General features: G+C 40.4%; 1 protein-coding gene across 7 annotated transcripts in view; it reads left to right on the plus strand.

Moving 5' to 3' along the window:
* PPP3CA (protein phosphatase 3 catalytic subunit alpha) overlaps positions 1 to 27,852 on the plus strand; it is a 200,651-nt gene that overhangs the window by 128,756 nt on the left and 44,043 nt on the right. For all 7 annotated transcript variants that reach the window (XM_035324052.1, XM_035324046.1, XM_035324050.1 and 4 more), the window contains exons 3-6: positions 6,645 to 6,769; positions 20,703 to 20,814; positions 21,777 to 21,922; positions 24,084 to 24,223. In XM_035324052.1, the coding sequence (XP_035179943.1) occupies positions 6,645 to 6,769; positions 20,703 to 20,814; positions 21,777 to 21,922; positions 24,084 to 24,223 (523 nt within the window). The remainder of the gene's footprint in view (positions 1 to 6,644; positions 6,770 to 20,702; positions 20,815 to 21,776; positions 21,923 to 24,083; positions 24,224 to 27,852) is intronic.

Raw genomic sequence — 27,852 nt, forward strand, 5'->3', positions numbered from 1 at the left:
TGAAAGAAAAAGATGCACGAAAGCCTCTTATAACCATGTAGGATAAGCAGATAGGGATATGAATGAAATCATGGTTCCTTTGGAAATACAGAGCTATGCTGTTAAATACACTTAGTATAACAAACATTCATATGAAAGACCATTGTGTCAAGTCTAGTAGATGTTTTCTTAGGATGATATGTTACCTAGTGAGCTGTCTAAATGCTTCTGACTCAAATTAAAGAACTTGCAGACTTCATTACTTACACATTAAGAGAAATAAAAGTGGGTGACTGTAAAGCAATACATACAACGGAACCACTGGGCCTGTCTGGAGAAGTGTTACGATGAGCAGCTACTGATCACAATTTTTGGAGTTATTTCCTTTATTTTGTACTTTTCCTCATTCTCCAAAAAGTAAAGAAAATCTCTCAGTCTTTAGCAATAAGAAAATTGCGTGGAACAAATCTGTGGCATTTAAAACATTTCATGCTGCTGTGGCAACATATAATGTTTCTCTGAAGTAGGTACATTTGGAAATGAAGTTCTTTCAAGCTCAAAGATTGCATTATTAAGGACACGTGACTTCTATAGAAGTCTTTGTTCTTAAGTCTTGGAAAGAATGAGAGCTTTCTGGTTAGCAGTTGAACCCATCAGCAGTAATGCAGTACTTTTCCTTGAAGCACAGTTTTTGACAACTTAATGCATATAGCTCTTGCAGGTGTTTTTCCTTTTAAGTCGGCTAAGCTCAGTCTTTCACTTCTCTCTCTTCATCTATTTGTTTTTGCTTTCATTTTGTGTCCACTCTTGCTCGTACTTGCTCCTTTCTCACTTGGCTTTTCCATTCAGCCTTCAGTAACTTTTTATTGCTACAGACCGCTTCCCTGGCGTAGTGGATGGGGGTATACTCCTCACTGGGGTGTGCAGCCTCTTTACCATGTTATCCAGCAGCCCTGGCTGAATGCAGTAGGTTTTCAGAACATCCAGAGTCACCTCAGAGATGTGCAGGTTTACAGTGTGCTTGTCCCTTTGTCGGTAAGGCTTTGTAGGTCCTTGGAAAATGGAAAGCTCTTGGAAGCATGTACTGAGTAGTGGAACCATAAGTAGCTGCACAGTCCTTGGGCAGTGTATGAAGAAAACCCTTTTGCAGTCTGCATTCTGCAGCGTAACTCAATAGGGTGGTTTTCTCCCTCTAGATTTAAAGAATTGCATGCTTCTTTGCTGAAGCACAATCTCTTTGAGCTCTGTGCAAAGACATTCCTGGCTTAGTGAACGAAAATAACAAGTTTTCAAGCAATGCATAATACTCCCTACACAGTGCTAGTTTCAAATTTAAAAGGTAGCTTTGTTTCATTATTCTTAATTGTTATAACAATATGAATTTGCAGATGTTGCTTCTGACACTGATGATGGAGTGTTATGTATCTGCTGCTAATCCCTGGTGTTATTTGAAGAGGCAACATAATCTTGTGGTACATGGAATGTGAATTCATTTGAAATACTAATAGTGTCTTACTATTGGACTATAATTCATACCAATTAAATAATTACATGATAAATGTGAAAATAAGTGCAGTATATCCAAGCTCGTACATACAGAAAAATTTTGAATTGAACGTGTTCAATGTACTATGAATATACATTCTGTTCTTAATTTTCAACTGCAGTGGGAAACTGCACGTAATTGTCTCTGGACTGAGATTGTATGTAGTGAAGAGCATTATTTCTGTGAACTAAGACATCTGAAGAGCATTTGCAGACTTTTTTATTTGTTCCAATAATAATGCAATCTAAATTGCTACTCTGCCACTTTCTTCTATAAATAGTGTGGCAATACAACTGCTGAGCTTTGGTCTTCCTTCACTGCTAGTGCAGCTTTAACTCACTGGTTTCTGTTCGCTATTGTTGTTCCTTTGACATAATTCAGACGGACATCCTCTCTGTGAAGCCAACCAAAACATAAATTAATTTGTATAAGGATGACAATTTCTGACAAGAAAAAAAGAGAATCCATTCTCTCCCTTGTGTCCAATCCCTATTTTTATATTAAATGGTATTTTACCCACCGTTTCATTGGATAGGTTCTGGTGATATAGTGCAAGAAGGTGTAGTGTATTAAAGGACTCGTTCCAACAAGTAGGAGACGGTGCCAGTAATAGCATGGACAGTCCTGTAACCCGGGATCCTTTGGAGGGGCCCATTTTATCTGTGAAAACTTCCTCAACAAAGGTAAATTTCTAATGAGTCCCTGAATAAACAGTATTTCTTAAACCTTTTTATTGCCTCAGTGAAGACAGTAGATGACCTTAAAACTGTTTAGAATTAGCTTTCTTCACGTAGCTTGTAGTGCACTTGTGGGCTTGGTGCCGCGAGAGCTTAGGTAGGTAGACACTATCAGATTATCCAGATACACAAATTCATGGTTAACAAGCTTGGGGCCAGAACGGAAGCTTGGTGCTGAGAATGGTAAATTGGAGGAAACGAAAACTTGCTGTTATGCAGCTGGCAATGGAAGGGCACAAAGAAGGTTGGAAAGCACTGGATAAATGAAAAAGTCCCTTTTGGGGAGAGGGTTAAAAAATAAAAAAGCACTCAGAATATTTAGTTACAAACTGCTGAACATAAAAATCGGTCTAGTGTCATGACACGATGGCACTCTCAGGAATCCTGTAATACAGGAAAACGTGGGCCGTCCTGATAGAAGACATACCATATACAGTATTCCTCCTTTTGAGGAATTTGTTTTTGTATAAACACAGCTGCTTTTCATGTTAATTCCACACACACACACACAAACGGTGTTTTATGTCCCCCGTGTTCATACTTTAAATCCATACGTACATTGATCCTGGAGATTTTCATTAAGAATTGAATTTCCTGCTTCACTGTGCTGTTGGAGTGGAGTGGTTTTATTTTGTTATCATTTAATGGAAAAAACGTTCCTATTTTGCAGAATAGGTTGTTCGATAGCTAGTGTTCCAATACCGAAAGAGTATACAAAGGGAAGTTTTCAGCAAAACTGAAAGGAAGCAGAGATCCAGTGGTAATGCTTGTCCAAGAATAAACACAGACCCCCAGCAATCACTGGGCTTTCAAAATTTTTGTCTGTAACATGAAGGGGGAAGGTGGTGTGGATGTGGACCTCTGCTGCAGGCTGTTAGTTGGACTGTGCTGCAAGAGTGTGAGCGGTCAGAAGCTCAGAGACCTGAAGGGACACAGCAGAGCTGTGGCTGATGGATGTTTCTGCCTTTATGAATGGAAATACAATGCTGGATCTCTTCTGTCCCCACCTAAGGAAAGATAAAGTATCGATTCAGCTGCCTGGGAAATCTTCCAGATAGGAGATTTGTATGGGTTTAGAGTTGGAAAAGAAAGAAGGCAGAACTACAGCTTTAAAGCAGTTGATTTCAAACTACATACAGTTCTTAAGAAATCCCTCTTAAATTTATTTCCAAATAAGACCACCCATCAGAACGTGGGTACCCAGGCTTCATAGTCAAAGGACGTTTCAGGTCTGTGCGTTCAGACCTGGAAAGTGTAAGATCCTTAAAGTTCTTCACGCTGTTCCAAAGCTCGGGTTGCCTGTAAATAACACTGTGGTCTTTCAGTAGGAATTCTGGGATCTCACTGAAAATTAAATCTGTGTTAACTCTTAATTTTGAGCATCTTCTCTTGCTCCCACTGCTTTTACCTACTGATGTTATGCTTCTATTTTGGAACTACTGCAATTGCTTGGCAAGACTGAGCTCGAGGGCTTTTTAGCTTTCTCTTTTTTTTTTTTTTTTTTTTTCTTGGATGTATTTCTGGATCTGTTGTCAAGCCTGGAAAGAATAGGCTGCTGTGTGTAAAACGTCTGGAGTTCCCATCAGCTATTGATTCTCCAGTCCGATTCAGAATTTTTGCAAGCTGTGGGGTTGCAAGGCTCTGCGGTTTTTATTTCTGTCCTCTTCACCGGTTTGCTCTCTGCTTTTCTGACTCGTGACAAGCTCGTGGACGTGTAGCTACTTGGAGAAAGCTTTTTAACCTTGCTGATTTCTCTGTAATGGCCTCGGTGTACTTACCTGTCCACGTAGAGAGCGATAAATAAATAACCAGCTTCTTTCTTGGTGGTTTTGGGAAAGAGCAAAAGTTGAATCCATCTAAAATCTTTCAGTCTCGTTCAACTTCATTTTTTTTATGGTTGGAGCAAATGGGGGCGGGCGATAATTGGGAGAACTGTACAGTTATATAACTAAAAGCTTTTCTGTTGGAAGTTAGGAGAGCAGATTGCCTGGCCATCGATGCGCGACACGTGTTCGTAATCTTCCCACAGTGTCCATGCAGAGGAGTACAGTCAGGCACTGTGCTTCGGTTTTGTGGATGAACATGTTCAAATGAAGACATGATAAAAATATGTTTCATTTTGGGGTACACATTTTATTTTATTTTTTATTTTTAAAGAAATACGAGTGGTTTTGTACTGCTTGAGGATTTAAATAGTATTTATGTTGCATAAATGATAGCAGTTATTATTCTTAGCTAGAAATTCTAGCTGTTGATGGCTTCAACTTGAAGGCTGTCATCTAAAACTCATGGGGGAAAAATCGACTTGGAAAAAAAGATTATGCAATGTAATTCAGTGGTGATAAGAGCATTTTGAAAATACCCTGTTGCTCTCACAGAAAACTGCTCAGCCAGCCAGCAGTTGTGAATTGTCACCCATTTCACATAAATATTCATGAAAACAGCGACTGCAAGATCTATGTTTTTTTTTCTGTTTTGTTGATTTTATTTAGTTAGGTTTGGGATAGTATGACAATGTTACATCAGTCCTATTGTTGATGTAGACATTCAGAGAAAAGTGATGGAAGTTAACAATATAATGCAAAAATGAACTGCAGTGAAAGGCAAAGCATGGAGACTGCCCTGCACTGCCAGTCTGTTGTATTTGGTGTTACAACTGTAGTCCTGTAACGTCTATACTGTTCTATTGTATCCATGTGGAGATGTGACTTCAGCTTCTCCATGGCATTAAATAAATTTGAGGTTTATTCATCTGTGGTGGTACGAGACCTCAGTATTGACTTCCAAATAAAAGCTCAAATACGAGTACTGCTTGAATACAAAAAAAAAAAAAAAAAAAATCAAAGAAAGCATCTCAAGTCTTCTGAATTTATAGTTAGCAGTAAACTAGTTGTATTGCTGTTGCAAGATAAGGTCCATCTCTGACCCTTGCTTTATTCAGTCTCTTTGTAACACACCCTCCCAGTTGGCAAATCAGAATATGTAGATTCACTGAAGGGAGACCCAGTCTAAAAGTGGGAGGAATGAGATTCATGCAGGTTTTTTTGTGCTTACCAAAAAGGCCTGGAGAAAGGGAAACCACTTTGCTTCAGAAGCTTGTGAAAATCCCCAGAAGCCAATGGTAACAAACCAGTTTTGTTAAACCATGACATGTTGTTCACTTTAGAAATAGAACAGCATTGGTGGAAAGACTTAATCAGGAGCAGCCCAAAATTGGTCTGGATATTGCCATACCTAAGACTGGTGTTTGACAGACGGTCTTAGGCTAAACTCCTTTGCATCCAGTCTACTGGGGGACCAAGCTGCAGTGCTTCTCCTTCCATCCCTTATCTCTTTCAGTTTCAGGCCTTAAGGCTGTTAACATTTTTCTTTGTTACAGCTTGTTGCTTGAAAAGGCCTGGGCTTGGCCCTAAACTGGGGCCAAGTTTTGTTGTTTTTTTTTTTTCTCCCCTTCCCTTGGGTCGAGGAAACAAAACAAACCAGGTTTTGACACAGCATTTTTAGTTAAGCTTCCATGGGGGACTGCAGAGGCCTTGCCTTCCTTCCTGCAGATGTTTGAAATCACCCACCAGTGAGTATGAAATTGCACAAGATAGCAGAGCCAATCTGTTGAGTCTGAGGCACAAAAAGAGGCATCTCTGCTTAGCCCTGGCTGCACATCGTTTGTGCTCTGCCTGGCGTCCTGGGAGCTGCTCTTAGAGGTGCTGCAGGTTAGGTTGACCTCATTGTAACGAAGTGAAACAAATCATAATTATGCAAGGTTACATAAAGTGGTAAAGGTTAAAGCGTGAAAAATATGTGTCGTCTTGTCTAAGACATGCTTTAGAGGAGCAAGCAGGCCATTTTTTTCTATGGTTCCTCCCAGTTCTAAAGGAACCTGAAGTCCAAAATCTGTCGGTTATGAAGCAGTAGCATACACAAGACTGGCATGTTTCGTCTTTCCCAGAAAGCCTGGCCTTGTTCGTCTGGGGCTGAGACAAACAGAGACATGATGGTGAAAGGAAGAGTAAATTTACTTCAGCATTTTCTCTTTTCAGGCCTTCCTTGGCTCATCTTATTCGCATTGCCAGGATTGTGTGCTCTGCTGGGCAGCAGAAGGTGTGGATAGATACCTGTGGAAATAAATACTGGTCAGGTTTGCTTGATTGATAGCTGTCCTCCGATTAGTTGGTAGCATCTTGCACACTTAGGTGGGTGCACGTCATAGAAAAACTGCTTCTGCTGTACATCTGCCAGCTCTCACTGATCATTTATCTAAAGGACGATGCACAAATTTCCATAACGTGTTTGTTATAAGAGAGGCTGACTTCAGAATGTGGGTGCCTAAGATGATTGCAGCATGGTGAAACTGAATACAGCTCTTTCCTTTCTTTTTCTTCCAGTTTGTGGAGACATCCATGGCCAATTCTTTGACTTGATGAAACTATTTGAAGTGGGAGGTTCTCCTGCCAACACGCGGTACCTCTTCCTGGGGGACTATGTGGACAGAGGGTACTTCAGCATTGAAGTAAGTTTCTTATTTCTTTTTTTGGCAGTGAAACTGTTTGCAGCCTATTGTGTGTATTTGACATAGTAATTTAACCAATTCAGGAATAGAACTCTTTGTGGATACCACTGTGAGCAAAAGAGGTCCGTGTCAAATGTCACTGTTGGGGTTTTCATAAAGGCTGTTTGGTATCCAGCCAAATCCTGCTACATCTATGCAGTAGAGCTGATGGAGAACAGTCCTAGGAACTTACAGCGACCATCCACATATAGCGCAGAAGGCAGTCTGCTCTGCAGCTTAAACAAGTTAAATAGGATTAATAGACATGAGCTATTAGAAAAGAGATGTAGAGGAATAAAGTGACACACAATCTGACTCACTGACGTAGTTGTTCTGAGCCTCCTGTATGCAAAGTTTTTATGAAATGGAAGGACGAGGTAGAGAGATAACAAAAAAGCCAGCAACATAGCATGCTGTGCTGGAGAGAATTAATGAGTTCTGTTTAAATCTGGGTTGCAGCAGTGTGTGATCTCTGGCACCTGAATCCACAGAGCAGTGATGGACATGTGCCCTGTTGAAAGTGCTGAGACCCGGTGCAGACACCAGCATCAAGATGTAGAATGTGGAGGTCAAATGGTAGCATCTTTAGCTGGCTTGTGAAGGAAAATCTATGAAGAAAACTGTCCTGTCCTACGTACATACCTTTGACTAGAAGAAAGTCAAATACCGGGCACAAATGCATTGTTAGAGTGCTCATAAAAAAAATGTTTTTTTTATTTGTTTTGTTGCTTGGTTTTGCAAACTGACAATTGAGGTGCACAGTTACCAAATAAATCTAATCTAGATTTGTTCATCCAGATCATAGCTGATCTGGATCAAATCCGATTGACCACTCAATGGTCCATCAGAAATCCTTGCAGCAGCTTTTGAGCTACAGTTTGTGTCTTTCCTTTGAAGAGTTCAGACTTGAACTCCCTCTAAGCCAAGGGAGTTACGTTAGATACAACATAGGTCCTACCATACACGGTTGTGTAGCAGTGACTAGTTAAGATGGCAGCATACACTGCTGTTTCGTTTTACAAACGATATCTTAGTACACTTCTGTCATATTGATCTAAAAACATGTAGTCCCAAACAGCCGAGTTACTTGCAATGTGTTTGTAAAATGGATCAGTGCATTATCTTGCCAGTTCTATATTTATACTATGCACAGAAGATTCTTATAAATAAGATTCTATAAAACTACTTCTGCTTTATTGGCTGATTTTTTTAAAAACTTTTAAGTGTTAACAGCATCTTTGGGAGGTGATACATTCTACAAGTAGAAATACACTGTTTCAAGTGCAAAATTGCAAGGTTCTTTAGCCCACATACCATAAATGTTTAATATAGTCAGGTTTTAATCTTACTCTGAAGTCAATGCTGCGATCAGGCTTTTTGTTGTACCATGCGTCTGCTTTCTCCCTTCTCTGGCCTTTGGTGAGCTGCGGGCTAAATCATCACTGCGTGGATTGCCGTACTGGACTGCTGGAAGAAGGGTGGGAGTGTGGAAGATGCCTTTGCAGGCTTACGTTGTTGTGTGACTGAATCTTGCTTTACCATTTTTCAGTTGCGATAGCCTAATTTTTATCTCCTGAAGACTTTGACTGAACCAAGTTGTATCTGGAAGATTAGAGTTTTGTCTCCATTTCTCTATACTTCTTATTAGAAGAGACTGAACAAGTGATTTGCTTCAGCTTTCAAGTGCCTGTCTGACAGTTTGCCAAAATCTGCTTTAGGGTTATTACTGGTTACAGACAAGAGCAAGCCATATAACATGGCAAAATAGCTTATGGGTGGGGAACAAGCCCCTTAAAATAATTTATTTTGCAATCTTCACATGCACATTTAGCAAGTTATATTCTGCATTTAGATTTTCCATTCTGGAACACTGCTTTTTCACTGGAAGCTGTGCTGGCTTCTAGAGCAAAGGAAATACCTGAACTGTCCCTTATATTATTCCTTTTTGTATGTAGGATTCTCGAAGTACTACTTCTCTGGTGCATAACTGATTGTCCCCACCTGTCACCTTGATTAAGCAATGCCTTTGAAAGAAGAGGAAGGTTTCTATTTCATAACTGTATTTGGATTTACAGCTGTGCATTCAGGCATGAACTCAGCAGAATAAGTAGTGACAAGGAGAGGAAAATGGAGAGGAATGCACTTTGGCAGGCTGGGGGGATGCTTTTGGTGGAGAAGGGGTCCTGAGCACGTCTAGCAGGCACCAGCTCTTGCCAGGACTTTGTGCTGGTTTAGAAGTCATGGTGGAAAACAACCCAGCCTGGCCTCAGTACGTATTTCCACCATGCCAGTCACCCCGTGATCTTTATTCCATCTAGCTATTGGCTCCTCTTTCTGCCAATGTAGACGTGCCACAATCACAGTTTTGGGGTCTTTCCAAAAGAATTAAGTAGGTGGTCCAAGGTACTAATCACGAGTAATATGAGCTTTTTAAAAATCCCTTCAATTGCCGTGTGCTATCTAGCGTAAAAGTGACACCATTGAGCCTAAACCTAGCTGAGTTCTGGCAGTGGGCGAGATAATCCCCGTCTGTGGGCTGCAAAGCATTTGGGATTCTTCTGGATGAAAGGTACTATATAATGTAAGCTATTATCACTAAGAACAGAAGAAGAAATTGCATAAGGTAGGTGGAAGGCATTTGATAATGCAAAGGGGAAAAGAGAAAAGTATTTGTATAAGGTGCTCAGCAGAAATGACAGTCCTTGCCCTGCAGAGCTTTTGATCTAAGGGCTCGATCCTTCACGTGTGTGCTCCATTTTTACCAGGCAGTGTTAGCTCCGTTGCTTGTAGAGGGTGTTTTATGCCTGTAAAATTACTTCTAAGCACCGTGTTGCAGGATGAGAGACTAGTAAAGAAACTACAATAGCTAAATAAATAAATAAATGCAAAATTGTAGATACAATGAGACAAGCTTTCTTGGCACAGACCAAATCTTTATCCCTTAGCTGCACTCTTTTCCATTTGACCTTTTGGCAGAGCCTGAGCGTTTCTTCTCTTAGAAAAACAGACTTCTGCAACTTGCAGTATCTGATGTGGTGCACTTGTTTCCTCAGCTCTGTAACTGATAACATTTCCAGGCTGTGCTTGTGCACTGTTCCAGGGTTTTGACTCCAGAGTGAAAAACCCCTCACTTCTCCCTTTAAAACAAGTTTATGGTCATGGATAAAAGAAATCCAAATGATCATAACAGAGGGCTATTTTTAAATCCAAAGAACAGTTAGATTGTAAGTGTTTCTGCAGGAATGGATTGTAAGGAAGAACAACTGGTCTATACCTGAGTCTGAAAACTCTTTTGAAAGTCAGACATAAATGCAATGCAGTGCAAAGGAGTATGCATGTAGACTGCTTTTCATCAGCGTTTGAAAAATGACAATCACAGTAAATGCCAAATGTAATGCATTAATATCACGTAAAGGAACTGTTAGAATTCTCTTCCTGCTCAATCCCACATAAAAACACACAGGCTTAAATTTTAATTGCATACCCTTCTGATCACTTTTGACAGAGCAGACAGTTGAGATATGTAGAATTAAACAAAAGTTCAAAATGAACAAAAGTGGAAATGTGCTTAATTAAGGTTCAAAATATGTATCACTTGTATCACTTGTTCACTTCCCAAATACAAAGACTGACATTCCAAAAACAGAAGCTGCTTTTGTGGTGTTTCTGGCAAGAACAAAGTGAGGTGTTTGGAGTAAGTCTGAAGATCAGGAATTTGACCATCCGACCTTACTTCAGTTTAAAAAAGCACCTGGCACTTCAGATGCTAACGAACGCTGAGCTTTTAGAATTTGACTGATCTCTCCCAAGAAAAGAGCTGCATATAATAAATTCATGTTAGTAAGCTGTGGGTGAAGTGAACGCTGGTGAAGTCATGTGTTTACCATCTCTCAAGTCTTCGTGCACTTTTGAGGGCTTTATTGGAGGAATAAGCACCTTTTTCTCCATAACTCTAGAATATGAATGTTTTGTAATAAAAAGCTTGAAATATTTTTGGTCAGTCAGGAGTTCATTGAAGTCAATTGTTTTGTTTACTTCTTTCAGAGCAAATAAAGTCCTAGGAACTTCATTATCCTAAATTTTCTTGCCCCTTTTTTTTTTTTTTTTTTTTTTTTTGTGGCAGTACCGGATATGTTTCTGTGTATTAAGAGTTTGCATCTTGTAAGATCTTATTTTTGCTGGGCAATAATTCTCAGAACCTTGAATATTCAGTAATTCAGCAAATTCAAGTTATTTTTCTCTATATCAGATTCCCAGATTAGAACACCTGCTTGTGTCAGTACTGTCCGCCCAGCTAGCAGCCTGCATCAGCTCTTCCAGAGTGAGCCACCAGCATACCAAGAACACATTTGGGATGCAGGGAGAGAGCACAGGACGGTGTGAAGGTCACTTGCACTGTTTTCCCTTCACTCCTTCCACGTCTCTCTGGGACTTTTTTCCATAGAAAACAGCTGGGGCCAAGACACAAGGTCCAATAAAGAGAGCTAGGAGCCAGCACTTAGATTTTTGTTTAGAAAGTACTAATGAGAATGAGTGGAACATTAAATATATATATATATATCTTCTCACCTTTTTGATATAAACTGAGATCCTTCCAAGGGCTGAAATGGGTGTAATGTGTTTTAAACACTAGAAAAGAGTACAAGGCAAGTAGCGATGTTTTGCATGTGATCGTTTTTAATAAAACCATAAGGGAGACCAGCAAGAAGAGTGTGTTTCAGTAATGAAAATCTAGAGGTGCTAAAGTACTGTGCAAGTGTCAAAACAAGCTCCCAAAGCAGCTTGGGAATATTCAGCAGATGTTTAAAAACAATAAATTAAACAAAGGTTGAATGATCAGAACTGAATTCTTCAGCAACATTTTGGAACCAGCTGAGACCACGACCGCAAGGAACGGTTTCACTGTTAGTCCATGAGAAGTAGATTTCCACAGCAGTAGCCTTTTTATTTTTTAAACATGCAACCTCTACATATGTGAGCACTTCTTTTTGAAACACAAAGAACAGGCAAAATAAGAGCACGTTGGCAAAGAAGACTTGTGGCAAGAACTGTAAGTTGTCGCTGAAGGTGTGGTTGATGTAGGTAGTTCAGAAAAGTATTTGCATCAGTGGCATGTGTTTTGGTTACAGATGCAACCTGTCTTTGTCTCTGAAATAATGCCACAATGAGTGCTACTAGTAGTGTGAGTGCAGATGTGTGTAAAAAGGCACAGTTTCCTTCGGGATTACTATTCCATTTTAGAAAGCTGCATCTGTGCTAGGTACTGCAATGATACAGTTACTGCAGTGCAGTTAAAATAATGCAATTTTTATATTTAGATGAGATGTGTGTTAGGTAGAGTGAAGGAGCTGTGCTAAAACACTATTCAGAGAGCGTCAGTAGAGACCTTAGTAACGTATGGCTCAAATTATCTTTTTGAGTATGAATTGCTTTGTGTTTCTTCACATTGAACTTCGTGTGCCGGGGGAGTGCCCAATGGCATCGGTCATTTGGAGGAAGTTTATCTTTTGTTACACGTACAAAGCTGTGGAGCTAGCAATAAGCTACAGCTTTTTCTTCTTGGCATCATCAGTGAAAGAGCACACAGGAGGCAGAGGGCTGTGTTGCTGTGGTTGCAGTCTAGTGGAAAGGGTAACTTTTTCAAGGTTACTTGCTTTGAGCTCTTAATGTGAGATTTGTGGAAGGAGGTCTGGGACTCTTGTTTTCCCTTTTCAGAAGGAGCTGAGACTTAAAATTGTGAGAAGGCTCCAATTCAGCATGCAACAATGGAGTTAAATCCCTAGTCCATTTTGAAAATATGCTTCTTAGGCTTACATAGCACTTAATTGCATAGACCTTTTTTTCCTGGTGGTGAGGCTGCCAGAGCCTCAGCAGGAAAACAGCTTGACTACTGTGGGAGCTGGGCAGATCACCTCTTTGTTCTGACCTTAGGGACATCTGGATTGCAAAGTCACTCCTGTACATTTTATGGAGAGCCACAGCAAAGATGACGTGTAGTGTATTATTAATAATAACAGAACTTGGAGAAATGAAGAGATTTTGAAGTTTTGCTACTGGGAAGCAACACTACCAAAGAATCAGAGGTTATAAACTCAGATTTTCAACAGCAAATTGACTTCAGTAAATGTTCATTTTTTTGTTTGTTTTAAACAAGTTTGCTTATGTGAGAAAAATCTCAAATAATTTTCTTCAGACAGGATCTTCTGTGAAGCTATTTTATTCGCGATTGCAATGGCAGGCGTCCTGTCAATCAGGAGCGCATTTTAGTAAACAAATCATAACCTTTTATTCCCTATTACCTGATGCCTGATCGCCTCCCCTGTTTCCTCATTGGCTGAGTACTACAGGTTCACAAGCTACTCGACACTCCTCTATACCATATATGTACAATTTTTCTTTTTTTTTCAGCCCTTTAATTTCTCATTTCTTCTTTTGAGAACTGGTGATCTTTGTTTTACTGTTCTCACACTGCTCATCCTCTTTTTCTCAAGCTTCTCCCTTATTTTGGAGCAGTGAGGCCTTCTACTGTCCACTTATCTACTTAGCATTTCTCCTTATGATGACTACACAGCTGCCTTGGAATAAAGAAAAATAATTATCTACTGCAAAAACACAACTTTGTTTCTCACAATTCCCCCCTCTTCTTTTCTTAATCCCATTGTTGTTTTTGTACCTCTTCACATACCGCATTCTTGAGTTTTCCAACATTAAGGTGCAATATTCTTCTTTGGATGTCACGGGGGATGACAGGTATACGATGCCATTATTATTACAATACCAACAAATAGTTGTTTGAGCCAGTACTGTTCAGGTAAGCATGAAGTTAGTTTCTCCCAAATGTTTCTAAATCCCCAGGAATTGTCATCTTGAGCTACTCTGTGTAGGACCTTCTGTATTTTTTTTCCCCAAATATTTTTGAGATCAGTCAAATTTGTCCCATTTGATCTCATATATACAGCAACTAGTATTAATTACAGTGCACGCTCCTCCTTAAGAGGTTATATTAATAAATCTAATACTATTTGATTCTGGAGTACTATTTTTGCAAGCTTATCAAACTTATTTTCTAGTTCTTCAATTATAGCTGAGATATTTACAATAGCGTTTTCTAATTCACTCACCATTCATTTATTTTCCCCCATGTTTACTATTTTTTCAAGGATCTACATAAAGCACAATTATCATTTTTGAAGTAGTAAATCTCAATGATGTCAGTTGGATATTAGAAAACAGATATTTAGAAAATACATTAAATATTAAAAATATTTATTAAATTAATAATATTAATAACATATAATATATTATAGATAATATTAATAATATAGACAAGAAAGAGCAGTCAGGCTCCAGAATAGGTTGCCCAGGGAGGTGGTGGAGTCACCATCCTTGGGGATGGTCAAGGAAAGGTTGGACGGGGTGCCTGGGGACATGGGTTATTGGTGACATATATGGTGACATTGGTGGTAGGGGGGGGTGGTTGGACCAGGTGATCCTGGAGGTGTTTTCCAACCTTAATGTTTCTGTGATTCTGTGTTACACTGATGAGAGGCAAGAGCCTGAGCTGGAGAATGTCGTGTGGAACACTGGAGGTGCAGGGCAGTCCCTGTGGTCAAGGAGCTGCCTTCCTCTCAGGCAAGCGAAATGGCCCGGGGGAGCCAGCCCCAGAAAAGGGTCCCTCAGCCCCCCCAACCCTCCTCCTTCCCCCACGTGAGGACATCTCCCAGGCTGTTCCCAACACAGCCGCCTTTGGCCACGCGTGGGCCACTCCATCACAGAGGCTTGCTGAGGTCACAGTGGCCACCACTGCCTCGTGGGCCCTATAAAACAGGGCCCCTGCTGCTGGCCCGCCACTCGCTCAGCTACTAGGAGACTGGAGGCAGCAAGGCGAGAAGCGGCTCTGCCTGGTTTGCGAGGACAGCCATGCCATCCAGAGCAGCACCAAGAAGGAAGGAGCTGACCAGGAGCAGTGCTTGAGGGACATCTGGTGCGCAGCCCACAGACACATACCAGCAATATCACTGGCGCCGCAGGCGTGAACATCAAGCCGACAGCGGCATGGGACCTCAGGGTGGAACAGGTCGACCCCCTGGTGCGGCACCCTGGCCAGAAAACATGCCAAATCGAAGGCGTCCCATTTGGGCAGTCCCAGGCAAAGACTGGCTCATCCTCCTGCCCAGCACGGTGGGCTGGATCCACCAGAGGAGGCAACTGAAGTGGATCCACCACAGCCAGAACAGACTTGGGACTACCCCGGCACATCTTCACTCTGTGGCATCAGGAAGCACAAACTGCATCACAGGAGTGCCCGGCCAGCTCCCTACTCATTGCTCAGGCTCAGGCCCCATCCCAAGCATTAGCTTGGAGCCCCCAAATCTCACGGACATCCTGCAGGCTTGCCTGCAAGATGTCCTGGCAATAAACAACTCTTGCCAGTTCTCAGGGGTTGTGTGAGTGCTTCTTTCCCATCCCCCAGCCCTTGTGTGACAGGTGGCATCTCCTGCACAGAGCCTCGAGGAAGAGCACGAGAGAGGACACAGCTCCCTTTGGGCTGCCGGAGTGGTCCCCGAGGGCCACCATGCACCTTTAACACTTGTGAAAATAGACTGAGGGGTGAAAATGGTAGTGTGTGAGCAATTATAGGTGGCTAAGTATATAGTTCTTAAGAAAAGCATCTTTTGTTTTGAACTGCGTAGCTCATTCCCTTTGTCCATGTACAGCAATCCAAATAATGTTTCATATGGTGAAACTCCCACATCTTTTCTTGGTGCAGTTTGAATTTGGGGAAGTGCCAAAGGTAAGCACTTCGTCTGGGGAAGCTGAGTTTCCAGAACTTAGTCAATTACTTCTTTACTGTCTGATCCTCTCCACCCTTCCAGAAGATGAAGGATGCAAAGGAGTGTGAAATTTCCTAGTAATTCCTAGAGTCCACATTAGCCCTTGCAATATTTCTGACATAAAGTGATTTCCTTGATCAGAGTCAGTATTTTCAACAATTCCATACCTGGGAGTTACTTGTTCTAGAATTCAGTGACTATGTTTGCAGTAGCAGATACTGAAGGGGAAGCTTCCACCCACCCTGACAAATGATCTACCAAGACTAGCAAGTATTTAAATCTACCTACTCTAAGGAGATCTGTAAAATCTACCTGTACATTTTGGAAGCATTGAATTCCTGGTTCTTAAACCCCTTGTTCTGACTGCAGATAATTTTCCTGTTTACCTTTTGACATACTACACAACTCCTGCATACTTGTTCAGCCGGAGTATATGTATTCCTACACATACATATTTCCATAGCACAGCGTCACACATTGCTTGAATTCCTCAATGACCCTCTTCATGTAAAATATTTGCTTCATTAGCACTTTATTCAGCATTTCTCTCCCATCAGGGAGTATCTGTTTTCCTTTGGACTTCGTGGCTCCTAATTCCTTAAAAACCTCTTTCTTTTAAAACTTTTACTTCTTTTTGGTTTGGGTAGGGGTAGCTCAACAATTCCCTGAATCCTCTCTGGATTTATTCTTCATTCTCTCTCAGACACAAGATGCCCTAAATGTTTGACTTCTCTTTCTATGAATTTTATTTTGTTTTCCAATGCTTTCAAGCCCTGTTTTCCCAGAAAGTAGAATAGTTTGTTAGTGGCTTCCTTCACAACTGTTTTCTCCTGTCCTAACAATAAAAGATCATCCACATATTGTAACAGTGACACCTCCTCTGGAGGTTGGAACTACTCCAAAATTTGTTCTAGAACTTGCCCAAATAAATGGGTGGCCCTGTAAACCCCTGAGATAAAATTGTCCGTCTGTATCGCTGCTTCCACCCCATTTCAGGGTCTTCCCACTCAAAGGCAAATGTATCTTTGCTCTCATGGTCTGAGAGCACCCCATTAATAACACTGTTATTCCAGTCTAACAATTTACTATTTGAATGCCCAATTTAATCATAAAATCCTTTCCCAACAAGTTAGTCCCTGCCTCAGGTGCATACAATAATTGCCCAGTGATTGTTCTGTCCCTAGTCTCAGCGTGGTGTCCCCAAAAAGTGGCACTGTTATCCCAGTCCCTTCTACCCCCATCACAGGGTCTCATTAGTTAATTTAAGCCTTGATACTTTACAGGCCAGTAATGACCTAGCTGCCCCAGTGTATTGGGTTCACATGGCAAGGTTCTGGTCGTGGAGGGGGCTGCAGAGGTAGCCCCTGTGAGAAGAATCCAGCAGCTGCCCCTTGCTAGATAAGGGCCAGTTTCAGCCGGCTCCAAAGGGGCCCACCACTGCCCAGAGCCAAGCCATGAGCAACGCAGTTTAAATCTCCATGAGAGCACACCTAAGAAAAGGAAAAAAAATGCTGCACAACAGCAGCTGGGAGAGTGAGGAGTGAGAAACCTCCCTGCAGACACCAAGGTCAGTGCAGAGGAGGGGGAATGCAGTGCAGAGGTGCTCCAGGTGCCTGAGCCGAAGACCCCCATGGCTCACAGAGAGGCCCCTGGTGGGGAAGGCAGACCCCCCCACAGCCCATGGTGTACCACAGTGGAGCAGATCTCCACGCTGCAGCCCATTCGGGAGCAGCCCAGGAGGGTCGGCACTCCATGAGAGGGACCCCACACCAGAGCAGCTCCCAAAGAGCCCGTTTTTTTTGCTGCCTGTGGAGAAACCCACACAGGACCGGCCCAGGAAGGTCAGCACCCCACAGCAGAGCAGGGGGAAGAGTGACCGTGAAGAAGCAGTAGAAACGAAGCGCCACAGACTGATAGCAGCCCCCACTCCCGGCACCCCCCGTGCCACTCAGAGAGTGGATGGAGGAAGGTGACCCCCAGCTTGTTTCTTCATTTCTCACCGCTCCAGCCTGTCAGCAATAGGTAATAAATTTTATGAATCTTCCTATGCTGTCTGTTTTGCCCGTAACGATAATTGTAGAGTAATCCCCATGAGGTACACTTTTTCATTTATCAGGGAACTAGCTTTCTGAGAAGCCACAACTCCCCTATTCTGAATTTGTAACAGCAATCTCTCCTCCTCCTTCCACTTTGGATACTCCTATTTGAAGTGGCCAACCTGGCCACACTTAAAACATCTTCTCAAAGCCTGTCCCTGCTAGGATTTAGGCTGCAACACAGGTAGCTTTCCTTGTCTGCTATGCCTCTGTCTCTCTTCCTCTCCTTTCTGTCCTGGTCCCTCTGTCTCCCGCTCTGCCTTACTACCCAGTACTCTGTGTATACCATTTGTTTTGCTCTCTGCTTTTCCTTCTCATCCCCCCTCCTGGCATACACCTTCATACTACCCGTGCTGTTCACTCCATCCTCCCACCTTCTGGAGCTTTTTCTGCATATCTGGCCAGGCTTTAATCATAAAATGAACTTTAAAGAGGCCTTGGGCTACTGGGTCGTGAGGATTAATTCCCGAGTACTTTCTAATTGTGATCCCATGTCTCTCATAGGATTTCTATGTTGTGGGGTGCTATTATCACAGCTAGATAAGCAGATATTTCTGCTATATCGGAATTACTCTCAGTCTGGGGGGGGTTAGTTCTTTCCCATTTTTGCATAGCTGCCAGGCAAATCATTCCCCTCCTAAACATTCTTCTCCAGGGAATAACATACTCAGGATTGACATTTCCCCCCCAGGAATGTAAATTAGGCCTTAGAAACAAATTTTTGCATTAAACTATAAGTTAAAAGAATTGAGTTCTTGGAAAAATGATGAAACTGAGCAGTCATTGTCAGATTTGGAGAATTTTGCTGGTAACGTGGAGAGTCCAGGCTTTCTTGTCTATTGAAGTGAAATCCTCCAAGCCAAGTCTTCGCTGTCTATGCAGCCTTCCCTAAGCACACCCCTCATGGTTGTTTTGAGCCACAGCACGTAATTCATAAACTCATCTAGGTTGGAAATGCCCTTCAAGTTCATCAAGTCCAACCATCAGCCTGACCTGCCGCGTCCCATCGCAAACACATGGACCTCAGAGCCATGTCCACACCTCTCTTAAGTACCTCCAGGGATGGGGACTCCACCACTTCTGTGGGCAGCCCGTTCCAAGGCTTGACCGCCTTCTCCATGAAGAAACTCCTCCTAATACCAATCTAAACCTCCCCTGGTACAACTGGAGGCCGTTAAAGCCTGCAGCCCAACAGCGTAATTTCCCACTAGGTCAACATGATGCGCATAGCGTTTGGACATTTCATCTTGCAACCTGGGGTGGCAGTAGCGCCGGGTAGGTGGACGAGGCAACATGCAACGTGAGCCTGGGAGCCCTTCCTTACCTTCCCAAGTGGGAGGATTGCTTTTTATTTATTTATATATTTTTTTAAGTACTGGAGGTTGCTGCCTGTATCTTCTCTACTTTTTAACCTACCTCTAAAGCCTCTGAATAAACAAATTACGGAGTCCAGACAGAGCATCTAGATGTTTACGCACAATAAATTCAAGACAAAGTGCAGCATTGTAAAACCCCTGCTGCTGTGTAATTATCTATAGATAGCGTGAGTTTTAGCACAAATGGAAAAGTGGCATTATGTTTTCTTTAAGATGATGACTGTAAAGCAAATGAGAGCAGAGATCAAAATGTTCAGATATGATTAACATAAATCTTCTATTTCTTTTTATGAAGACATTCTGAATCATAGAAGGGAATTCATACTGTTCATATTTAGAGGCATGGAACTGACAAAATGCTGGGTTTCCCCTAGGCAGAAACCACTATCAGAAGTACATTTCCAGATTCCAGGCTGTTGGTTATTAAGGTAACTAAACTCCCCAACAGAATGAAGGGAGGTAATTAGGGGATGGTTGCACATGAAAGTGTTGAATTTTGACACCTTTTGTTTCTTGTGCAACAGTCGTGCAGTTGGTGGGTATTTACGAAAGGAAGGGCTGGAGGAGAAATCGCTCAGACAGTTTTGTAGCTCACTTTTCCCCAGGCCATCGTGGTCCTCGCCACGTTCTTCTGAACTGTGGGCTCGTCAGCTTGGCAGCAGTGGGAAGGCTGAGTGTATCCAGCAGTCTCGCGGGATGAAATGGGACATGCCTCATTTCCATTGGCTTCCCTGGAGCTGCCAGCTTGTCAGCCAGGTGCCTGGCCAGGGCCACCATGCAAGGGATAAATATTCTGTGAAGGTTGCAAATTTATTCATCTGTCAGGGGTTTCTTAATGCTTTGACGTTGGCGCCATGTCAATTTTGTTTCAAAACAACTATTTTGTTCAGATGTTCTCGAGAGGTCTCAGCACAGACTGCCCCTCCAAGTCTTCTTTTCTACCTTTTAAAAACATGTCTACAAGAAGTGTCATCTCAAATGGAAGTCTGGAAAGACAAAAGGCTTTATCTGAAGCTTTGTAGTAACTGCATTTAATGCAAGAGTTTTGTGGATTTTTCTTTCTCGTCCATTTGTGCAGAACAGCATAAATAACAAGCAAGTGTTTCTTACAAGTATTCCTGTAGAAATTCTGTAATACTGGAAGCTAAGGTATTTCCTGAAGTGCGGGTTAAATTGTTCTAGGGCAACAGTCTTTCTTCAGGCAGGATATGCAGATCTTCCGGTGAAATGGTTTCCACAGCAGATTTCTGCCTGGCCTTCCAGGTGGAGTGTACGCATTTTGTTCTGGAGGTGCATGGCATTCTCGATAGCTGTAACAACTGAAGGCTGAGCAGGGATTTATTTAGCCAAAGTCAGAGACTTTGATATCAGAGAACACTGAGACTAGCTTCTGCTAGTCCGGGTTTCAGGACAGAGAGATGTTTGCACGTAATAAATACATGAATGATGAAGTTTAAGTGTTGAAAACATGTTTCATGCAGAGTACTTTTTCTGCTGCTGCTTCTTTTTAGTGTTGGGGGGGAGCATAGTGGTTGAATTTCGTAATGAATTATAAATTATGATTCTCTTTCTCGTTTCTGCTTTGCAGTGTGTGCTGTACTTGTGGGCCTTGAAAATCCTTTACCCCAAAACACTGTTTTTACTTCGTGGGAATCATGAATGTAGACATTTAACAGAGTATTTCACATTTAAGCAAGAATGTAAGTGTACCTGTCTCGTCTTTAATCCCTGTTCAACAGCTTTGTTTTGTTATTTTGTATTTGATACGTGCTTTGACTATCAGTAATTTTTAAGGTACTCCTAATGTTTACTCTGAGCCATTTTCAATTGTCATCCCTGTTCCCCGAGCGGGCCGTCGTCCTGCAGGGGTTGGGGAGGGTGTCTCAGTGGTGGAGAAAGGAGGGGATTAGTCTCTGAGCTAACTTCTGATCAGAAGTGCAATTCACTCTTGCCCTGTAAGTTGGCTTACACTTCTTGGTATGCTGTTTTTATAGGAATTCCTTTCTGTATTGCAAGAAAGGATGCAGTGACACACAAAAGCTCATTAGGTGTAGACCTTTGCTTGCACAATGAAACTTTTTTCTGTGGCACTGTAAACTGAAGCTGTTGCCATACTCCTCTGCTGCCTTTTTAGCAGCGGGTATAAAGGAAATGTTAATTGGCTCAAAGGCTTCATGGTTTTCTGACTTTAATATGCACATTGGTAAATTAACATTTCAGCTTCATTGTACCACCTCATTCATTTCATAATGGTCTTTCAGTAGATAATTAATTGTAAAGGACTGGGCTAAAGTTCTGATTACTTTGTAGAGAGCTTGGAGTGAAAATGCAGTAGCTGATTACCATTCAGCAGACTTTTTAAGCCTTGCTGTATAGGTTTCATGGGAGACAACAATGGCATATTAAATTGGTTATTTACAGTTTTTAAGAAAAATTGAATGAACTTTGCAGAACTTCTGTTAGTTTCACCTCAGGTAGTAAATGAAGAATTTTTCCACCAATGAATAACAGCCTTAAAGGTTTTTTTTGCATGAAGCAAGCTTCACTGTAGTTCTCAGTGCAAGAGAGAGCAGTGACAGCAAGATTAGGATTAATTAATTCTATTGCTGTTTTCTTCTTAAGCTTTGGTTGCACTTTTTGATACCATTTTAATCTTTAAAAGGTAAAATCAAATATTCAGAACGAGTATACGACGCCTGCATGGATGCCTTTGACTGCCTTCCCTTGGCTGCTCTGATGAACCAACAATTCCTGTGTGTACATGGTGGCTTGTCTCCAGAGATCAACACCTTAGATGACATCAGAAAAGTAAGTCTGAGTAGTGCTCAGGTCTAATGAGAGAACGGTTAATCACCGATAACTAGAAATGGAATCCTTTCTCACTTTCATTTGTGTAAGATGCTTGTATGTCATTTTGACATTCACATTGACATTATTGCCTTTTAAAGGTCTTTTTAAATAGAATGTAAAAGGAATTGCTGCAATTAGTGGTGCTTTATTGAGGTGAAGAAATCACCAGAATCCAGTATAACGCGGGATTTATCATCTTTGTGTTCTAAAAAAAAAATTGCATTAGGGAAATCAGTATTTAGGAACAAATGAACACAGCATTAATTTCTTGTAAGTAAAATCTACTGGCACATTGTGAGCGTACCACCTGATGACTCTTTGCACCTTGTTAGGCATTCTGCACTCTTGGAGAAAAGTTTAAAAAAAATAAAAATATATAGTTATAGAAAAATCTCGCAATACCTAAAGAATATAATAAAAGTTGTGATATGATAGCAATAATTATAGTCAAAACATTAGTATTTTTAAAAAAAAAAGTCAAGAACTTCATGGTCAAAATTTTCTGCCATGGTTTTAATAGTACTGCACTTGGTTTTAATAGTACTGCAATTTACTGAGCCTCACTTAGACAGTATCAAACAGTATCTTTATGCACTCCAGTGTTGTTCATGCTATCAAGGATTAATTCTTTTCATGTGTTTTGGTAAAAGAGATATTTAACCCATTCGTTTTTAGTGTTTCTAGCAGTAAAGATTTCGTATTTCTTGCACGCAGTTTGAAACTTGTAAATGTGGGCATACACTTCTGAAACTTACAGATTCTGAAAGATGAATTGTATTCTAAGGTTAATTTTTAGCCTACTAAGAAATAAATATGGTTTAAAAATGTAATTCTTAAACCAGTAATTACATATTCTGATTTAAATGCAACTAGATTAAGATATTAACAGCACTTTCAAAAATTACTGAATACAAAGTTTGGTTTCTGAGTTAAAGGTTCACTATCTCGTTAAGCTAAAATATTCTCTGCCTGAAAATTAGCTGGCTTTGCAACGGTGTAATAGCAGAGCAAAATTGTTTAGTGCTTAGATTCTAGATTAGGATCATTAACATCTTCACTTCAACCCATCACCCCCCCCTTTCCCCAGCAGGTTTATTCGTCTTTGGCAATCAGTAGGAATTGTTTTTGCATATTTATGAATTGTTATTTAAATTAAATGAGTTACAGTTACAAAAGCATTAATTGCTTAGAGAGTTGAAAGAAGTTAGAAGTGTAGGTATGCTATATTTCATAATGAGGATGCAAAGGTAAAATTGTGGCAGTCTCGTTAAGACTTTTTAACTTGGTGTTGCAAACAGATAAGACCACTTCTTTCTGGTTTAAAATTATTATTTTTTTAAAAACAATTAACATATCACTTGACCTTTCTGGAGAGAAAGATCCTTTTTCTTTCTAGAGAATGTTTTGGACTGCTGGCTTCACCCTTACAGCCATCTTAACAAGGACTGTTTTTGTATTAAAGGATGCTTACAGAGGAATACTGCTTTTTAATATTTTCATATTTTGTTATACTCTTATATGCAGTGTGATTCTATATCATTTAAATTTTTAATGCCAGTGGTCTTTTAATACCAGGCAGAAACAGTAATTTTTAGCTGCTTAATTAGAGCTAGTGTTATGGGAGCAACAGGAATACCATGGCAAGATGCTGTAATACAAAAATGTTTATATACATAATTATATACATATATATATATATATGAATGTATTGAAATTAAAAGAGAACTAGCTTTGAAATAACTATTGTATTTTTTCTTAAATTGTCTCAGTCACATTAATCAAGTGCAATGATAATTGAAAAATCACAAAATACAGAATTACTATCTTTTTTCTTTTCCATATTCGCAAAGAACATTAAAAAAAATCACATCGAATGGGAATCCCTTGTACTCTTCATTTTTTATCTATATTTATTACTGCTTCTCTTCGTCAGTGTTAGCAAGGAACATTTTACTGTTATTCAAAATCCAGTGCTTTAAATCTGAGAGTAACCCAAAGCTGAAAAGTAGTTTGCTTTGGGTGTTATTATTTGGCAAGCTATGGAATGAAAAAAATAATACTTTGCTTCAGTGTTTCTATTGAAAGAAGTTAGTATTTCTTTGTCTCCTGTTTTTCTTAGTTAGATCGATTCAAGGAACCACCTGCATACGGACCTATGTGTGACATCCTGTGGTCAGATCCATTAGAGGACTTTGGAAATGAGAAGACTCAGGAACACTTTACTCACAACACAGTCAGGGGGTGCTCGTACTTCTACAGGTGAACATTACTTCTTTGATTTAATGGATTTCTCTGTGTTAACTTGTTCTGGTTTGGTATAAATGTTTGCTTGAAGTTTACAGTGCTTCTTAGATAATTGGGTTGTGAAGAGGTCTGGCCCTTTTTTTTCCCTGCAGGCTGGGCTTACTTTCAGGTAAATTCATCTTTTATTTGTGTCTTGCCTTCTTCACACAACTGTAAAAACTTAAATGACTTAATTTTATTCACCAAAGCTCGTGTATTTCATTTATTTTTCTCCTTGTAAGTAGGGAATTAACTTGACTTTTTTAAAAAGGGGTAGGTAACTACCTTTCTAGTTTGAAACTGAGAAGTTAATTTTGAATGAAAAATGCTAGTGTTGGAAGACTCACTACTTATTGCTCTGCAGGGTAGGTAAAAACTGATTTCTCCACACAGGAGAAATGTTTTTTCCAGGTCTATTGAATTTCTCCTTAAATTTGGGACTAGTTCTTCCCATGAAATTTAGTATTTGAACAGTACTGGTTAAATTGGACTTGCTAAGAGCTGAAATGTAGACAAGTTGCCTGTAATGTTCTTGCAGAAACATGTATGGATTTAAATGCAAGGACATAAAATTATAATTAAGTGATTTCTTTTTATATGTGTTAAAAATAAACCTGAGAATATTACCAAAAAGTAATAGTAGTGGGTATAGAAGCAAATCTAAAAGAAATCTTGTGTCAGTTTCTGAATGTTTAAAGGAAGCTTTCTGTTTCTTTTCTGCTTAGCAGTTACCATAAAATTCTATCCTTTAAGCATGGTTTTTATGTGTTTCTATCAGTGTAAAGAGTCAGGAGACTCTACTGTTCATTGAAGCAGTGCCTTTCTTTGGGTGCTTGGGAATGTGCCCTTGTCAGCGCACAGGGAAACCAAAGCAATCAACCAGTTCCCTTTTCTCAGTTTGGTCTGATGGGAAGCTGGCTGTTGCCTTTTTCCATTCCCAGTGGTAGGTTTCTTGGTTTCTAGAGTCCTGTGGACACCAGGCAGTAGAAACCCTGCAGGTGTGCTCGAGCTGCTGGTGAAGAACTACTCAAGTGCTGCTTCTTTACTGAAAGGGTTGTTAGTCACTGGAATAGGCTGCCCAGGGAAGTGGTTGAGCCACCATCCCTGGAGGTCTTTAAAAGACGTTTAGATGTAGAGCTTAGGGATATGGTTTAGTGGAGGACTTGTTAGCATTAGGTCAGAGGTTGGACTCGGTGATCTTGGAGGTCTCTTCCAACCTAGATGATTCTGTGATTCCATTCTCTCTTCATCATAGGAAGAGTGTGTGTTACCTTATGAATGGCAGTGGTGATTTTGAGGTGTACACTGTAGGGATTTTGAGAGTTTTTTTGTCATTGTTATGGTAGTTCAGGCAAGCTTGCAAGGAAAAGAGTGGAATGGAACTGACAGAGGGGGAGGTTTAGTGGCAGAATGAGAAATGTATTCAGTGAAATCTTTATTTTTTTTTAAAAAAAAAAGGGGGGGGGGGGAGGTCAGTCAAAATGTTAAGAGGTTGTTGAACCTTCTGAGGGAGCAGTTCTACTTCAGTCCATGCTAGCGATGTGCAGGTCTAAGTTTTCCAAAAGACGTCAGCAGAAATGAGGAATCCAGCTTTTTTTAGTGATCTCAGAAGACCTCAGCTGTAACGTAGCTGACCCTTAGCTGTTTAGTAACACATAGAAAGAAATCAATGACTTCCACCAGTAACCAGGAGACAGAGCTGCTAGAATTGGCCCCCTTGTTGGTAACGTTAGCAGAAAGGTAACTAATGGGTTGACCTATAGAAATTAGTTTACCTTCTCCTTTCTCTGAGCCGTAATTGCTCCAGCATGGGATGGGCTGAGAACAAAGCAGTTCATACCACAGCCTGTGCTGTCCACACGCACCTTTTGTGGATAAGTAATACCACAGCGCTCAGATCAATAAAGCCTGGAATGTGCTCAATAAATGTGTTTGGTCTCATTATGAAAGAAGGTGTCAAACTGTTGCGAACAATTGATCTGTGGAGAAATGGGCTTATGACTCCGAGGGCTAAAATCATTCCTCTTCCTTTGAATAACACTGAACACTGTGCTTGACGCATGCCTAGGACTCCCAGGCACTGTTCACTACAAACAATGAGTAATAGCAGTTTCCTCTCATGAACCCCTCTTGAAATGTGAAAGGCCTTGCAGACATGCCTTATGCTCAGATGCTCGTTATGTACTTCTTCAGATTTTAGGGTTGCTTTCCAGGGTTGTTTCTCAAAATTCCCCTAAAATATATATCCATTTTTCTCCTGAACATGCAAGATATCAGATCTAGTCTGTATTCAGTTTCATATTCAGGAAAAGATGAAATATTTGCAAGATGCCTAGTTGTGAGGTAACATGTGAGGGGAAATGCATAACTGCATAATACACTCACTACCAGATGCCTAGCTTGGTGCCAACTTAATCTGAGTTTATATAAAAGTAAGTGTTACTCTAAAAAGAAGTACCTAATTGTTTTTAAGTTCACTAATTGCTTACCTAATGATAATTCATGGCAGAAAATAATAATAATAATAATAATAATAAAGCCATGATTACATTGTGCAGCATCTAGTTTTGCTCGCCTTTTCTAGTTAGCTCCTAAGAAAAGGAGCATGTTTTCCTAAACAGCAGCTCAGCTTATAAAGAAATGACTTAATTAGGCAGTCCTTCCTCAAGGCTGTCTGTTGATAGAATGAACTTTGTTTATTCTTTGATAAATAAAAGTTCTTAGGCATTTCCATAATGGAAAGTTAAAAGATAGCAGTGGGCATTTTGTAGGAAGGTCAGAAAGATTTCACTGACACATGAGCCAGAAAAATGATTTCTAGATGATAAAGATCTCTTACTTACATAAAGTTTTCGTAATAAATGGTTGTCATTTTATCAGACATGTTCATGATCATGGCAAATTCCAAGTGACTTTTAAAGTGATTTTAGAGTTATTAACAAAATGCTATGAGAAAGATGCGTTCAACAGTAATGCAGCTTTCCAACTGTGTACATGCAATGTGTTAATTGGGCTTTCCAGCTCAGTAGTACATTCAGTCTTCTCTATTCATCCACAACTCATTTGTGAACTGTTGAGCCATTTGTATGAGCTAAATATATATGAGAAATTATAAAGAATGTAGTTTATATTAATCTGACAATCTTTTCACTACTTTTTTAGGTGATCGCTCACAGTCTATTGAATTTCAAACAGATCAAGGTTTTCTTCAAGAAATTTCCTTTTGTATAACAGTCCTTGAAGCTAGTATGGCTAGCACTGTAAAATCTCAGTTCTGGAAATTACAGACCTAACCTGTCATTTAGAGAAGTAAAGAATAGCTTAATTTTCAAGGGTGCTAAGAGGGAGCACTTAATAAATGTCTTTTGTATCCAGCAACAATTCACACTGTAGATTGCCAAAATCTGTGCATCCTGGGAAATAGCAGTAACACAATGCTAGAGGAAAAAAAGTGATTTTTGGAAATGTATTTAATTTCTTTGTACCTTGAAGTAAACAAAGAACAACAGTGATGAGATTTCATTTCCCTTTTCTGAAATAAAAGCTCATATGACCTTTACAGTTTTGGTCATGTTAGTTGATGCAATTTCTTGAAGGAGTAAATA

This window comes from Oxyura jamaicensis, chromosome 4 (genome assembly GCF_011077185.1).
Source record: "Oxyura jamaicensis isolate SHBP4307 breed ruddy duck chromosome 4, BPBGC_Ojam_1.0, whole genome shotgun sequence".
NCBI lineage: Eukaryota > Metazoa > Chordata > Aves > Anseriformes > Anatidae > Oxyura > Oxyura jamaicensis.